Source organism: Oryzias melastigma, linkage group LG23 (genome assembly GCF_002922805.2).
Source record: "Oryzias melastigma strain HK-1 linkage group LG23, ASM292280v2, whole genome shotgun sequence".
NCBI classification, from domain to species: domain Eukaryota; kingdom Metazoa; phylum Chordata; class Actinopteri; order Beloniformes; family Adrianichthyidae; genus Oryzias; species Oryzias melastigma.
Genome location: NC_050534.1, coordinates 13089259 through 13105504, shown reverse-complemented (window position 1 = coordinate 13105504; position 16246 = coordinate 13089259). Strand labels below are relative to the sequence as shown.

The 16246-nt window shown below is 36.2% G+C and overlaps 1 protein-coding gene across 2 annotated transcripts in view; it reads left to right on the top strand.

The window, feature by feature from the left end:
* plxna4 (plexin A4) overlaps positions 1-16246 on the top strand; it is a 218628-nt gene that overhangs the window by 19745 nt on the left and 182637 nt on the right. For both annotated transcript variants that reach the window (XM_024282545.2, XM_024282535.2), the window contains exon 2: positions 4478-5834. In XM_024282545.2, coding sequence (XP_024138313.1) covers positions 4581-5834 — 1254 coding nt within the window. In that variant the 5' untranslated portion in view covers positions 4478-4580. The remainder of the gene's footprint in view (positions 1-4477; positions 5835-16246) is intronic.

Genomic DNA, 16246 nt, shown 5'->3' with positions numbered 1-16246 from the left:
CGTTTTTAACGTATTTTTGTGGCATTTTATCTTGTGATAATTTTTTCTAATCTAAAGAAAATTAATCTTAAATGTGTATTTCTGAAGATTTCTATATTCAAGTTTTTTTAAATCGTAAGCAGATAAAATAACCCCGTTTAAAAAAACTTGTGACAAACTCCCTGTTCTTCTCCGTTCGGATGGATCCACTTGTCTGAGTTGGAATGTGGCTAAAATACATTAAAAAAGATCATAGTGGGACTTAAATGACATCCTGCATGCTGTGGCTCTTTTATTAGTTTAATTTTTGCTTTTTACAAAAAAGAAAAAGTCAAGTATTTCATTTCAATTTAGTGGCTCTTTAAAGCAGAGAATGTGAAATATTTTTACCTTTTAAAACCAATAATGAGCTCTCCTGTGGAGTATGAAAAGCTTACACTCATTTATACTTTCAAAAGTCCTTGTTATTAGCTACCAGTCTCAAATAAATTGACAGACTTATTCACCTTCTGGTCGCTCTTCTCATCTCTTTTTCTGTTCTGAAACTTCACTGACCTTTTGACCTTTTCCTTTTACTTCATCATTTTAAATGTCTTGGATCTCTTCAGTGTCATTCATTATTATGCATCTACCTCTGTGCCCCCCAGAAGTTTTTAAATTATTTTTCCTTTCTGTTGAAGATAGACCTTACTTACTGGATCCTCTCACCGAAAAATATATTTTAGATTTTATCTCTTAGAGTTTTTCAGTTTATTCAAATGAGACGTTTAGATAATTGGGTTGTTAAAGGTTTTTCTTAAATTTAGAACATACAGAGGAGAGTCTATTACAAGTTTTATTATTGTTTTAATACCGTCATAAATATGTAGTTTTTTTTTTTCCTGAAAAAGATGGTTTTAGCCTTATTACTTACCTATAATATTCTTGTCTTTAGCCTTACGGCATAAAAATATTTTCATTTTAGTTTAAGAAATTCCTCATATCTTCTTCTTCTTGAGAACTTGAAATTTCTTTCCTACTTGGGTTGTTTGCTTTTTTCCCCTGCATATTTCAATCACCTCTCTTCTACTTTTTGTATTTTCTTTGAAACAATGTAAGTATATTTTTTTAGTAAAACTACTCAGAGATGAACTTAAGTAATAACTTTTTTTTAAATTTGAAATTATTGATAAAATGTCTTTGAAAATTGTTTATTTTCTGGCTACTTAATGCATTTAAAGCAAAAAAGAAGCTCGAAATAATAAACAAAAACTTTGTTTTCGTTGTATTGACAATAGTGCAGCCTTAATTTAATAGTTAAGAAGGCAGTTTGCAGGATAAATAGTGCATCTTCTGGGATTTAGTGTTTTCTAAATCTTGTTCACACTGTCCAGTTCCACATTAGTCACATAAACAGTACCATTTGTGCAGGCTCTTAAAGGCTCCAAGTTGAGAAATTGAAAGAGTTTGAGGGTAGGCCCTTTTCGAAATTGATATTCTTTTAAAATTCCAACTTATTCTGTGTGAGGAATCCAGTGGGAGCTTTTCTCTGCCATTTTCTCCCAGGGAAATACAGTGTGTCTAAATTTGGATTTGTTCATCCTCATGAGAATTGGTGGATGTGAAGGTGAAATAGCAGCTTCTCCCTCTGTTTGTCACCGTTTCTCACACTTTATTCCCTCTTTAGTCTTCTTTTGTTTTCTCTCCTTTCTCTGTGTCTTTCTCACATATTTATAACTGCTGAATTAAGCTACCTGGGAATTCCAGAGACACACTTTGTTATGGCTGTCCTCTCGGCTAAGTAAATGAAAGGTGGAAGCTGGATCGCTCTTCCAAAAATGATACAAGCATGTGGCTCTATTTTTATTTCTAGAGTAGAATAATAGGTTACCTGCACTATCATCCCTCCAGAAGTATCAGCAGGGGCCCCCACGTGCTCTCCTGTTTTAACTCTGTGTTTGTGTCTAATTGTCTCTCCTGTGTAGTTTTGACGTTCTTTATTTAATAATAATAATACATTTTATTTTAATAGTCGACTAATCACAGACTATTTTTGTTACTAGTCGACTAATCAGATCATTTGTTAAACACACATCTTAGTCATCATTAGCTTTAACTTGAAGTGTTTAAGCTATATGCTAACTAAAAGTAAAGATTGTTTGGATGATAGTTTATTAAACATTTAATAAATCATGCAACTTCTTTCCTTCATTTGTTTCTGGTATTAAAACAAGACTTTGAGAGGTTGCAGGGATGCGCAGAGGATACTGAGCTAAAAAGTTTGCTCTCTGTTTCCGCTAATGTTACCTTAGCTTAGCTAGACAGTGATCCCTCTTCAACATTATAGTACTCAGTCACAAAGTGCTTCCTCTTCAGGTGTTCATGCATTGCCGTAGGGCTGCAATGGAACACAAGTTCTGCCTTTTAAAAATATTGCATTGGACGCTTTTGTCTTTTATTCTTTTTCTTTGTTATTTTTCCCACTTTCAAGCTCCGTTGGCGTGTTGTTATGGTACCCGAGTCTTCCTAGAAATTCCTGTGACATCACTACTGACCCGTGGCAATTGAAAGCGCTCACCGTAGTTTTGAGATAAAAAAAGGAGAAAAAAAAAGACAAATCGACTAATTAATTAGTTGCTGACTATTTAATAGTCAACATAGTCGTGACTAATCGACTAATTGTGGCAGCCCTAGATGACCCTTATGCTCTTAATAACCTGCTGGAAGGTTGCTGGGCTCAGTCGAATGCACAATTATGGACTTCTTTACTATCTGCTTGCTGAATTAATTTTTAGAAAAGCGTTCGCAAAGATCTTTTAACTTTGATGATGACGGTTTTCCCCCAAATAAAAAACCTGTGTCATTTTCTAGAACTTAATTTCAGCAGAGCAGCAGTAGTTCATTAGAAATGTGCATTTGAGTCGTGAGTGGGACCTCTAGCTTACAGCCCTCAAACTATCCCAAGATCACCGAAGCAATGATCAATATTGGAGCTATTTCGTGGCACATACATCACAGCTACAAGCTTTTTTCAATATGATTTTTTTTTATCTTCCCCTGATTACCACCAATTTGAATAAAACATACTTAGAAACGCAAATGTAACCTTAATTTTCTTTATTTATGTCCTACATCATGAAAAACCTCTACAAGAACATGTTAAAACACAGTTTTCATTGGAGTGGGTCTTTAAAGCAATTCAATTATTAGTTTTATTCTGTACTGCATGTCATTTCCTAAATGGCTGTTTCCTGTAGGGTTTATTTCATATTTCTCTCAGTCTTGATCTTCTTTTTTGCACCCTGTCATCTTGTACCCATGTCAAGGCTGTGATAATTAATGCTCTTTGCACACAAACCCATATTCATGCCCCCTAAATCAGCTTCAGTTTCTCTCCCTGTCATCATCTGCTTTTTATCATGCTTTGAGAGACTGCACTTCCTCTGTGTCTGCAGAAGATTTAAGAGAGATGGGCAAGATTGCTGTGAGGTTGCATTTCATACTCCAACACCTTGTAAATCTTTAAACGAGAGCCTCAGATTTGATGTGTGGTTCTAAGATATCATGTGTTCTAGCATCCACAGTAAATATGTTTTTTTTCTTTTTTGCGTAAGCCAAATAATAAACCTTCATGCTAATTTTTTGAATCCACTGTTGGTTTTTCTAATCCTGGGAAAATTATAAACTTACTTTTTGTTTATTTACATAAATTGTCTTTTTGGTCCTCTGAATGCTTCGATCATATAGATTTACACAGGCAGATTTTTATTAATAGCCCTATTTCTTGTTGCATTGGCCAAGAAGGCATGAAATATTGAGTCTGAGCAAATGACCCAAGGACAGCAGGAACGCTTATTTCTGCAAACACAAGCATTTCTTCCCTAATTGTTCCTCTTTGGCTCATGAACCGCCTCCTTTTTTGTGTCTGGACCTGTGTGTGTGTATGTGTAGGTATTTTTAAGAGAGAAATCCAGTCCTTTTCTCTGTACTAGCAGTGTCAGCAGGTAAGCTGCCCTATTGGGAGACGAGGGAAAAATCACCAAAGCATGCAAATTGCTACTCCAAGGGGAGAATCAATTAGGTGGATATAGGCTGAAGCAGAAAGGCAAAGAGAGATGGAGAGGAGCAGAGGGCCATGCAGGATGATGCTGCAGTGCCATGCTGATCACCTCCTCTGAGACATTACTCCTCCTCTTCTGTCCTGCTTTTCAATAAATGATCTTACTGATTTGTGATACTGTACCTCAGCCTAATTTCTTTTCTCCTTTTTTTTGTCCGCATGCAGCCTATTTTTTCCCTCTAAAAATAGATAGCTCTGGAGTCTCAGACGTGTGGCCTTTTCACCTGTATACCTCATTAAGTTTTTCCTTCCTAATTTGTGCTAGATAAAATTAGAGCATGGATAACTTAATTTGTATTTTTTCATCTTGATGTACAACTGTCGGTACCTGTGAGAGTCGAGCTGAACACAGTAATTTGCTGGTGATATTTAAATTAATGAACTCTCTTCTTCTTTTAGGTACATGATGCTCTTCATCGCAAGAGAAGCTTGATCCTGACTGCTGCCATTACTGGACTGTGCCTCTGCCCCTCTTCTCACCAATCCAACCATCAGCACAGTCATGTCATCCCCTACGAGGATAAGGACCTCTCTTTTTGTATGCTGCTTCCTGTTTTGTTTGGTGCTTCCTGTGACATCACAAACAGTCGTGCAAGCTCCGCAGGCGCAGAGCGCCAGCTCACAAGTGATCACTGCAGTCCTCCAGGACGATGAGGAGGAGGAGTATGCATCATTTCATGCTGAGAACCCCGAGTGGACATTTAACCATCTCGCTGTGGACTATCGCAATGGCAACGTTTATTTAGGGGCTGTCAACCGCATCTACAAACTGTCTCCTGGCTTGGATGTCCAGGTGTTCCATGTGACTGGTCCAGAGGAAGACAACCGCAAGTGCTACCCACCACGTATTGTCCAGCCCTGCAACGAGCCGCTCACACTCACCAACAATGTAAACAAGATGCTCTTGATGGACTATAAGGAAAACCGGTTACTAGCCTGTGGCAGCCTCTATCAGGGTATCTGCAAACTGCTTCGCCTAGATGACCTCTTCAAACTAGGAGAGCCCTTCCACAAGAAAGAGCACTACCTCTCTGGTGTAAATGAGAGCGGCTCTGTGTTTGGAGTCATTGTTTCTTACGGTAACGCCTCTCCGGACATGCTGTTTGTAGCCACAGCGGTTGATGGCAAACCAGAGTACTTCCCCACAATTTCAAGTCGAAAGTTGGCCAGAAACTCAGAGGAGGATGGCATGTTTGCATACGTCTTCCACGATGAGTTTGTGGCCTCAATGGTTAAGATCCCCTCAGACACTTTCACCGTCATCCCAGACTTTGACATATACTACATTTATGGCTTTGCTAGCGGCAACTTTGTGTATTTTCTAACTCTGCAGCCTGAAATGGGGGGCGGACCTACCACCGGGTCCTCCTCTGCTGGCCGGGAACAGGTTTACACTTCCAAAATAGTCCGTCTCTGCAAGGCAGACACTGCATTCAACTCGTACGTTGAGGTGCCTATCGGATGCATAAGTGGCAATGTGGAGTACCGCTTACTGGAGGCAGCCTATCTATCAAAAGCCGGTGCTATCCTGGCACGGTCATTAGACGTGGCGCCGGACGACGATGTGCTGTTCGCTGTATTCTCAAAAGGCCAGAAGAGGCGTCCACGGCAGGCCTCCCAGGACTCTGCGCTTTGTGTTTTCTCTCTGCGAAAGATCAATGAGAAAATCAAGGATAGGCTGCAGTCCTGCTATAAGGGTGAGGGCACACTGGACTTGGCCTGGCTGAAAGTCAAAGACATTCCCTGCAGCAGTGCGGTGAGTACCACCATAGCGCAAGTGACTTTGTAGGCTTTGCCAGTTCACTAACAACAGAAGGGCAGTTCAAAAACAGCAGTTTAAAAATATCTTAACAATCCACTTGAAGATAATATATGTGAAAAACACATTCATTCTGTGAATCATTTCTGCAAGAAAGCTGACGATTATTTACAGACTATTTTATACAGATAATTGTTGAAAAACTAAAGAGGAAACAAACAAATTACTTATTTTTCTGTTCTGTATTACTTTGAAATTGGCTATTATCACAGGGGAGGACCTGTTTTGACCCACCCCTATATAGCTGTAATGAACTCTGGAGGGGGATTCACCACCACTGTGTAGTGGGGTGGGTTCATGCTCCATCCCATTATGTTGAGATGTTAACACCATCCATTGCCTCCTTTAATCTCCTCAGCCTTTAAACAATGCAGCAAAATGCTCAACAAAAATTACCATAATTCCATTTCCTATAACAGCATTACAAATTCACTGATTCATTTTATTAGATTTTTCACTTTGTGCACATAAAAAAAGGGCTAAATTAGATAGTACATGTTAATACCACACCCGCGCAAACAAAGTGATTTCATGAATTATTTTTCATCTGGTATTACATTATTAATAAAAGCTGTGAAGCTCAGGAATAAGCAAATTACCTTGATCATAAAGTGTCACTGTCTTTCTCTACATAGCCTGCTTAGCTTTAAAAAATGCTTTCTGGCCAAATTTGCATTTAGAGAGGTTAGATAATGGGCTTAGACAAAGCTACACTGTCTCGTTTTCAATGTATAGATTTGTCAAAAACTGCAACTCTAATGGGGAGAATTTCTTTTTTCTTTCGCCTTGGTGTGGGATGTTTCTTAAATACATGTACCGCATGACGTTTGAATACTAAACTCATCGCTTACCATTGTAGTTTGAGCATCTTTTAACATCATGTCCACACTTGTTTAATAATGGCAGGTTACAAGTTAAATCTAGTGTCCAAATGAGGCATTCATGTGCAGCGGATGGTGGCAAATTTACATTTAGGCCTTTGGCAGACGAGTTTTATACAAAGCAGCTTACAAATGAGGTAGATAACAAGCAGAAAACTGAGCCAGTCAATGGATTTTAAGATAAGTGGTGCAAGTAAGGATGAAGTAAGAAAGAAATCTCCATAAATTGAGCTTCTGTCACATTTAGATTTTAATGCAATGGCATATGCAATACAGTTTAAATAGATGCACATTTTAAAGAAGCCTTGCTATCAGTTATTAGACATATTTGTTTGCCTTTTTTAAAATACTGTATTACCACAAATTCTGAGTTTGATTTACAATTCTGATGTGCATAATTTACACACTCTTACTCCCAACTCGTCATATATGGACGTATGGTTTGGACCCCATCCACGACACTTTTTGATGTTTTGGGTGTCCCCAACTCGTCTTTTTAACATTAATTTACAAGTCCCCAACCCTCAGGACGTAAGACCAGACTGGTACCATTACCCTAACCCAGTTCCAGTTCGTCCAGTACTTTGTCTTGAGGGTTGAGAACCCCTGTTGAGCATATGCACTTTTTTCCCTGCCTGTTTTCTGGTACCAAGCAACCCTTATACCGGTACCAGCTTGGAAACCCCAAGCTGATGAGTTGGGGACACCCAAAACATCAATAAGTGTCGTGGATGGGTCCTGAACCATACGTCAAGTTAGGAGTGAAAATACATATTTGAGAGTAAAGTCAGTAAGTTACTTTCCTTTATGGCAATTTACTATCATTCCAGCATGCATCAGCAGATCATATCTGTTAACTAGGTGCTTCTGGAAAGGTCGCTTGTATTTGATGTTATTCAATTTTCTTTGAAAGCATAAATAAATAGTTCTGCCATGAATTCCGCAGAACTTGTAAAGTTGCTATTTTTTTTTTAGCACAGCACCATTTAAACTGCACTTATGTTGTGTCCTCCGCTTTTCCCAGCTGCATGTAGATGGGCAGCAGTGGTGGCGTAAGGTTAAAATGCTTTTGACCTGCATGTGTGCAGGTTGATTGACGTTAAACACAGTTCCCGTGGTGAGAGCCTTCTCAGCTCAATTCCCAGGGATTGGACACTAGCCAAAAACCACTTCTTTATAGGGGTATTTACATCAAAAAATTGAGACAATTAAGATTGAAATGAACGTCTCAATTTGTGTGACAATGGGCAAGGGATAGTGTGCAGTCTCCCACAAAGACGGACACCTGGTCTCCCCATGTGAGACATAATGAAATTGACCTCAGTTGTGTTTGGATCTGGAATCACCGCATTTATCTATGAATCCGTCTTTGGCACAGCACACGTGCCAGGACTCCATTGTTTGCCACTTGAGGGCCTTGATAAATCACGCCTTGGGTGTAGCTGTCAGCAGGGAGAGGAAGTGTGAGGGAGCATGCTGAGGTTAGTGCTGAGGAATGATGCCATTTCAGCACGTGCCACCGCCAGTGCATAAATTAGACCCTGCTGAAGAGGTGACGCTGAACTCTGCAGGAGATAAATGACTTTTAATACACATTCAAGTATGTTCAATTATACTTGTAACTATAGTTACTGCAGATTCATCATTTTTAAATGAATCTTTTTGTTTTATACTTTTAATACAATATTTTTCTATTACGATTTTATTGATTTGATAAAAAATAGCATTTTAATTCTGTATTTTTTCTACATGAAAGTTGAATGTCCTGAAGTTAGGAAAAATGGTAAAAAAAAAACATATACATACAGCCCTTTCATTTCTGAATGGCAGACTTTATGTTATGCAGTTGTTACTGCCTGAGGAAGTCGAGATGAGAAGCCGCCTTTGACTGCGAACATTTGCCTTTTTTCTTTTCTCTGTCATTGCTTCGTCTTTGTATCCGTCGCACCACATTCCACTTCTCTAGGTTTTCCTTTTCCCCTCCCTCGAGTCTTTTTAATGGTCTCAATTTTTCCTCTTTATCCCAGTTAACACACAAAAAGGAACAATCCTACAGCTCATTGGGATAGTTTGGGTAGTCTGGTTAAAGACGTGCAAACATAAGCGTGGACAGTTTTTGTTCTTACATTGCTAAAAGAGGTAGCCAAAAAATAGGAAAATAGCACTAACTTTATGAAGAAAATACCTAGAAAGTCGTAAAATTATCTGTGCAGCAAGTATTTTTACTTAACAAGAAATCTTATAAAATGAAATCAAAATCTAGAATCAAGGAGTTCAACACAAGCATTCTGAAAGGGAAAAATAAGCTAAAAAAGCAATTTTTAAGCTCAAAAATATTTTTTTATAGTTAATTTTGATACAGTGACAAGAGACTAGTGTACAAAGTGGAAATGAATTATTGTAGAACAAAATGAGAATATAATTTTTAGTACAACTCGGCCAACCTTAATAAATCCTCATAAAATCTAAAACTAGCACCTATTCTTAGAACAAAAACCTAAATTTTTGTTTCCAAAATAATAACAATGAATGCTAGCCTAACTTGTCAACATATATTGAACTTTAAAACAACATTTTTAAAAGTGAACCAAACATTTAAGTTCTTTTGAGTCTTGAATCATTTTTTTTCTGTTGCCAATAGTGTGGAGCAAAATTATTTTGAAAAATTTCAATAATGATTTCCATACTTCTAGATTCTAAATCCTAATAAGGCAAAAACATTTCTCAACTGTGATGATTTTGAGCTAACTACCCAAGACATACTATGCTTAATGTCTAAAAACAAGATTTTTTTCATATTGAGGGTGGAAATGTTTATAAGCCTTTTTGATCATTATTCGGATGTCCTTGTCTTTGCAGAGGGGCCAACAGTTTATGAGGGAGTGGAACATTAAAGTAGAAAGAGAATTTTGTTCTTTATTATTATTTATTGTTTCCTTTTAAATCAAATAAGCTTAAACGATTGAAACAAATGAACCAATTTATTTTCTTTTTTGACACAGCGACGAATTACCGCCCAGAAGAGGCTCCCTGGTTTAACCAATTCATTTCTTGATCGCTGTGGTTTAAATAAATGTATAAACAGGTCAGACAGCATATGCTATAAGGCTGCTCACCTATATATATATATCAAACTATGAGAGGGTTTGCATATCTTTATGCAGCCCATCCATTTTAATTTGCTGTTGAAGTGCAGCACAAGAAAACAATTGATGATACATCCGTTTGGCAAAAACAACTCTTAAATATGCTTATTTGTAACAAATTCATAATAAAATATATTGAAATAAAAACTAAATTCTTAATTTTTCATCTGAAAATGTCCACAATGATATGGCAGCAGGGTAGAAGTCTATGCAAGGACGCCAGCTTTGTTAGAACCGTATAAAAACACTTGATCCCTGCAGACCTCTCATGCTTTACACAAATCTTTAAGAGGCTTTCAGTCATAGTAGAAATGATTCAAACAGGATGAAGTAGAAGAGGAAAAAGGGAATATACTGCAGAGTGGGTGAGAGGATAGATAGAAATAAAGAGCGTTATGGGGGAGTGCTTCCTCTTTCCCCCCCAAATGGCCATGCTTGGCTGAGCCACATAATGCGTACTCAACAGTATAAGTCAGAAAAGGCCTTGCGTCCATAGATCATTGAGAAGTGGCATGTGACCTATAAAAAAAGCTGCCTGTTCCCTCTGTTCACTGTGTCAGCAGAAAAAAACAGAACAACAGAGCAGCGGGATTGCAGTAAATTTCATCGCCGCACTCTTTTCTGTCTCATCCTTGATTCATTGGCTGTATCCTCTTTTCTTTAGCTGCCTTTCCTTCTCTTCTCACGATGTTAGAAAAATGGTTGCTGCCATAATCTCCCTCTATCGCCAGAGAGTCTGTGTACCCATCTCATTTATTTATGCGCTTGAACTTTTTGTAGGAAGACTCACACTCGTCCTTCTCAAAAGAAAACATCCACACATCCACTTGAACTCATCTTTTTTGTTAATGATCATTAATTGTCATTGACTAACATGCTACGCTATATTCTTTCACATCTGTTTTGGATCTTTGCATGCTGAAATCTATTTGGCCACTTCCTTTCAATCCTCTAACACATGAACCCTCTTTCATCCTTCACTTGAAAAGAAGTGTTACATTTACATTCTATTATACCCCCCATGCTCACTTTTTATGTTACTGATGTTGCTTCTTCATTTTTCTTTTATGCCTTGTGTGCGTTTTTTTCTTTTTGTGACTGGCCTTTAAATAATGCTGTTTGTTCTACTGGTCATTTTGATCCCTCCTCTTCCTGATAGTGGTTCTTCATCAGTGACTGACTGTGACTGTTGCTGATGAGTCAGTCTAGGCCACATCCTCAGGAAGGGAAAGCCAAGCGGATTCATTAAGGATGTTCAGTCTTCTCCCTCACCCCTCCCTCCTCACATCACCCCTCTCCATCCATATATCCGCTACTCTGCTTGCTGGCTGGCTCGCTAATTAAATCTCCATACATGATACCACTTGCTAAAGGTCAAAATCCATCACAATATCATTATTCTGTGATTAAACAAGTGTCTCCTGCTTCCTTGACATGCTCAGCATGGGTTGACCTGTGCTTTTGAACAGACTTTAGTTTTATTATCATTATATCGTTATTTTTTGTACACTATATACTGTAGTTTGGTTTAAACTTTACCTTAGAATCATGCCAGAGCAATGATTCCTTCCATAAAGCAGAAAAAAGCTAAATATTTCTATACCTGCATTTTCTAGAGTATAAGTCGCACTTTTGGGAGAAAATTTTTGGACAAATCCACTAAGCCTGGTGTAAAGTTGCACTCATACAGAATGCAATTCACATATAAAATCATCAAATTTAATGTTCAATGCTTGTCCAAAAATGTGATCGCAAAATAGCTTTTATGAGAAGCTACCACCAAGTTTTTACTTGTAAATATTGGCTGTATTTTTCATTTACAATTCAGGGATGACACAGATGATGTTGAGAGATCAGGTTTATTTATTTAAAGAGCTCTACTAAAGCATCTGTTTACACGTCCTTTCGGTTCATGAGATCATTCAGTTTATTTTTTTAAATTACGGTGATCTTTATTTCCTACTGCACGAGATACGTTGAATGACGGTAAATGATGGCGCTTTCAGCGGTACTTCTGTGTCTCTGTAACCCAATTTGATGACTTGCTTGCTATGCAATTAGTACGAGGAGGAAACAAATAAAAATAACAATAATAATGTATCGATGCAAATAAGAAAAATATAAAGTTCAAGAGGAGAACAATCAAATTCTCCTCCATCTTTGTTTTGGACAACTTTCATTCATAAGCCACTCTGGAGTGTAAGTCGCACTTTTGGGAGAAAAGTCTGACATTTCAGAACAAATCCGCCAAGTCCAGTGTATTATAAGTCACACTTCTAGCTAAAGTATGAAAGAAAACTGCGACTTATACTCTGGAAAATACAGCACAAGTTGCTCCTGTGTATAGGATGCAACCTTGGCCAAGCTGCGGAAAAAAACTTGACTTATACTTTGAAAAATATGATGCTTGGAGTCATTTTCTATTTCTGCTTTGTCTTTTTGAGAGTAGTTAGAAATCTGAACCTGTTTCTATCACAGTTTAATAGGTGAAGAGCACTCAACCTGTCAAAATGCACACACAAAATAAAGTGAACCATGTAAATTGTAGAAAACTATCACTAGTCAAATTAAAACTAACATGGGAGCAGTTAGAATACCTCAAAACAATATGCGGAAAACTGAATTCTTGTTGCTTCTATTTTAATTGGTGCCCACTAGTTAATATTTTTGGATAAGTTTGTATTCATAAATGTTAAATTGTTCAAAATGTGCCATTAATAAGGGTTTGACTTGTTCACGTACAAAAAAATGTAATAATATTATAGTTAAACATGTATGTAAATTAATTAGTCATTTTACTGACTGGTATAATTGGAACTTTAAAAATTGCCCGCATACAAAAAGAACCAGCAGTTTGAAATCAAGACCTCAGTAGGGAATTGGCATGATGGTCATTAAGTAATTCTTCACGGGATAAGTCTGTATTTGTAGAATTAGCATAGAAGTGTGCTAAAATACATGATAATTTTGGCCAAAAACTTGCTATTTAAAGTTAAATGATGTAACAGGATAAGCTAGGGAATAAAATCTGCTTCTTTGCATGTGGAAAAACTTTAATTTGTATGAAGCTGGGGAAAATATTTATAATGGGGAAACATTACAATTTTTATCAGGGAAGGTAAATATTTGAGAAATCAATAATTTCTTGCTAAAATGTTATCATTAAAGCTGCAATTTAGCTTTTTATGTCACACATTTTTAAAAAAATCTTATCAATCCAAAAATATATAGTGAAAATATAAAATGTTTTTTATAAAAGCCTTAAAAAACACATAAAAGTTTGTATTTTGAGAGACACCTTTTTGAATAGTCACATTAGATTTATCATTATGCAAGCTGATATGTTCAATTTTAATGTTTTTTTTTTTTAGTTAAAAATTATCTTTCTGATAAAATGTAATAAACGACAAATTAATGATTTTTCTGCTAGTAATACTCGGTGGGAACAAAAAGCCAAAAAATCTATCTTTAGCATACTTATTCTGGTTGTAAATCTATTTAACCTTTTACGTTTTTTGGTTTGATTTTTGATTCTTTTTTTTTTTTCCTTTTCGTGCTTTCAAACTCCCATTTCACCTGTGTACTTTCATATGTTTTTAGCTTTGCAGCAGTAATGTTTGTGTGTCTCCATTATTGTTAGGGTGTTTTTCAGACCCTGATTTGATTATTTCTCTCAAGCAAACATTTACTATTTGATGTAGGTTCTTGGCTAACATTTGGCTGGTTTGTGTGTTCACAAAAGAACAAAAGAAACTAGTTTCGGTGGCTTTTCACAATAAAATCTGCCGAAAAGATATTAATAAATCCAATTATTTTTACAAGCTAAAACAATGTGCAGCAGAATTTAAGGTGAACACATTATTTTAGTATTTTTGAATTCTTAGTATTATGACAATTTTTGCATTTTAAATCTATGATTTAGCTATGTCATTTTCCCATAAAATTGCTGTCAAATAAATTGACATTCCATATGTCTTCTATTCTAAAGAAATATTTTTGCTCAGTTATCCTAATCATTGTGGCTGTTTTTTTTGTAGTACAGCCCTGAAGGCACCAAACACAGACGGTAAATTCTACGTTGTGACAGCTCTTGTACCCCAGATCAGCATTCAGTCGACAGCTCACCATGACTCAGAGTGCTGTCATGTAACAAAAAAAAAATGGTATAAAAAACTTTCTGTAACCTCTGGGTGAAAGCAAAGCAGCAAAATGCACAGAATCCCCCAAATCAGACACTCCCTCCCAATGTCTTGAAGTCATAAATATGTCATATAGCATTTAAAAAAAAGTATTTTGATGATTTTCACCAACCAAAAGTATTGTGTAAGTTGGTGGCTGTGGCCATGAGGTAGCACATGTGGCCACCATCATAAACCTTTAGACAACTTTCAGGTAAATATATAAATGATTTTGAGTCATCATTGAAAGGTTGAAGAAGGATAAAATTAAATAGTACAACTTTTCCATTTACAACCAAAGCTGTTTCAAAACGTTGTATTGGGTGTTTTGATTGTGTCTTAAAAAAGTCTAATGCTATAAAAGCTTTCTATAGAAGTTTTACAATTTTTTGACACAAAAGCGTCGTTTTTGTTAGCAGTATTATTCAATTCCTCCCAATTGAGCTTTTAACTGTTTCTTTTTGTGCTTGAATCTGGACTTCCCTCTTCTCATAAATTGATACAGAGTAGAGGTATAACGATTTATTTTAACAATGATTCAATTCATTTCTTATGTGACTGACGATAGGATTCATAGTTGATATTGGCTCATTTTGAACGATTCTATCCAAAGGACATCTTTATCCAAAAATTCAACCAGTGTGATTCAGCTACACATACCTGGTACTAAACTGTGCAGGTGAGGTTTCCCAGATTTCTTGTGTTTTTCCTCTAAGATTATCAATTGTAAATTAAATATACATACATAAATGTACATATGTGTACCTAAACAAGAATTCATGGCAGATCCATTCACATTTTAGTTTCATGGTCCACCTACTATTGCTTTTCCATATCAAAATAATACAAACTACTTAACATAATTTGAACATTATACCACACTGTATGTTCACATATCCTTTCAGAATTCAAAGTGTTTCCACACATTGTACTATAGTGATAGCTTGATCTTTCTGTATTTTTCTGCTGCCATCACGTGTGTTGTTCACTGTGATGGTACTTGTTCATTTTTATGTTATAATAAAGTAAACCTACCGTGCTTCAATTCAAATGGTATTTTTCAAAATTCATTACAATCAATTTATTTCATTTTTAAACATTTTTTAATGGTATAGTTATTTTCAATTAAGAAACTTACCTTAGACAGATTGATCTGGATGGATAAATTAATAGGTTAATCAATTAATTCTCACACCATTTACACAGACTGACAATGAAACTGCTGAAAAATGACCAGGTTAGTAGATCTCGAGGATCTTGGTTGGACTGCCCTGTTAGATTTAGGAAATATTATATAATACTAAATATTGCATGTGGTGGCAAATCTTATAATAACAGATTACCGAACATGCTCCAACTGACTTACATATAATAAATAGTATTGTTGCTTGATGCACAAAAAAAAAGGAATATTTTACGTTCAATAACAATATCCGATGTTTAAAAGTCTCTAACTAAAAAAATAATTTACCATTTTAAAAAAATCCTCTTCATATTTGACCATTTAAACATAGACACTGCTCAACTCTGATCCCTGTGAGCTACTGTTTTGTCAAAGTTGTAGAATCATTTTTTTCAGCCAATCAGAAGATACCAATTTACTTTTTTCCTGCTAATACAAGTGTCAGAAACTTGGTCTTGCCATGAATTGATTTAGAGATGAGATTCATGACAAAAGACAGTTTAAATACTTGTCTAATTGTTGTCCTTTGGTCCACTTTGAACCATGTGCAACATTATTCATATTATAGCAAAGCATTTATGCAATTTTAACCCCATTTGTGTGCTTTTAGCTCATATATGTTACTAATTTAAATGTAGGATATTGCAAATTGTTAAATTTTTCTTTGTCACGTTGCTTTATTTTTTTACAGAAACCCCACGTTTATGCTTTATTTCCCTGAATAAATGCTGCTTAGAGACACTTTTTTTTCATAATTCAGCATTGATATATTTCAACAAACACAGCTAACCCACTTAATCATGACAGAATCCTCCAGTGCCTCCAGTCATTCAGGCAGGTTAGTCATTTTGCCCACCAGAGCCAAGAAAAATATTGGATTTCCAAGTGGGTAACTACACAAAGATCATTGACTAGGTTTGCATTTGACTCAATTCCATCTACATAAGAGGTTTCCCACATA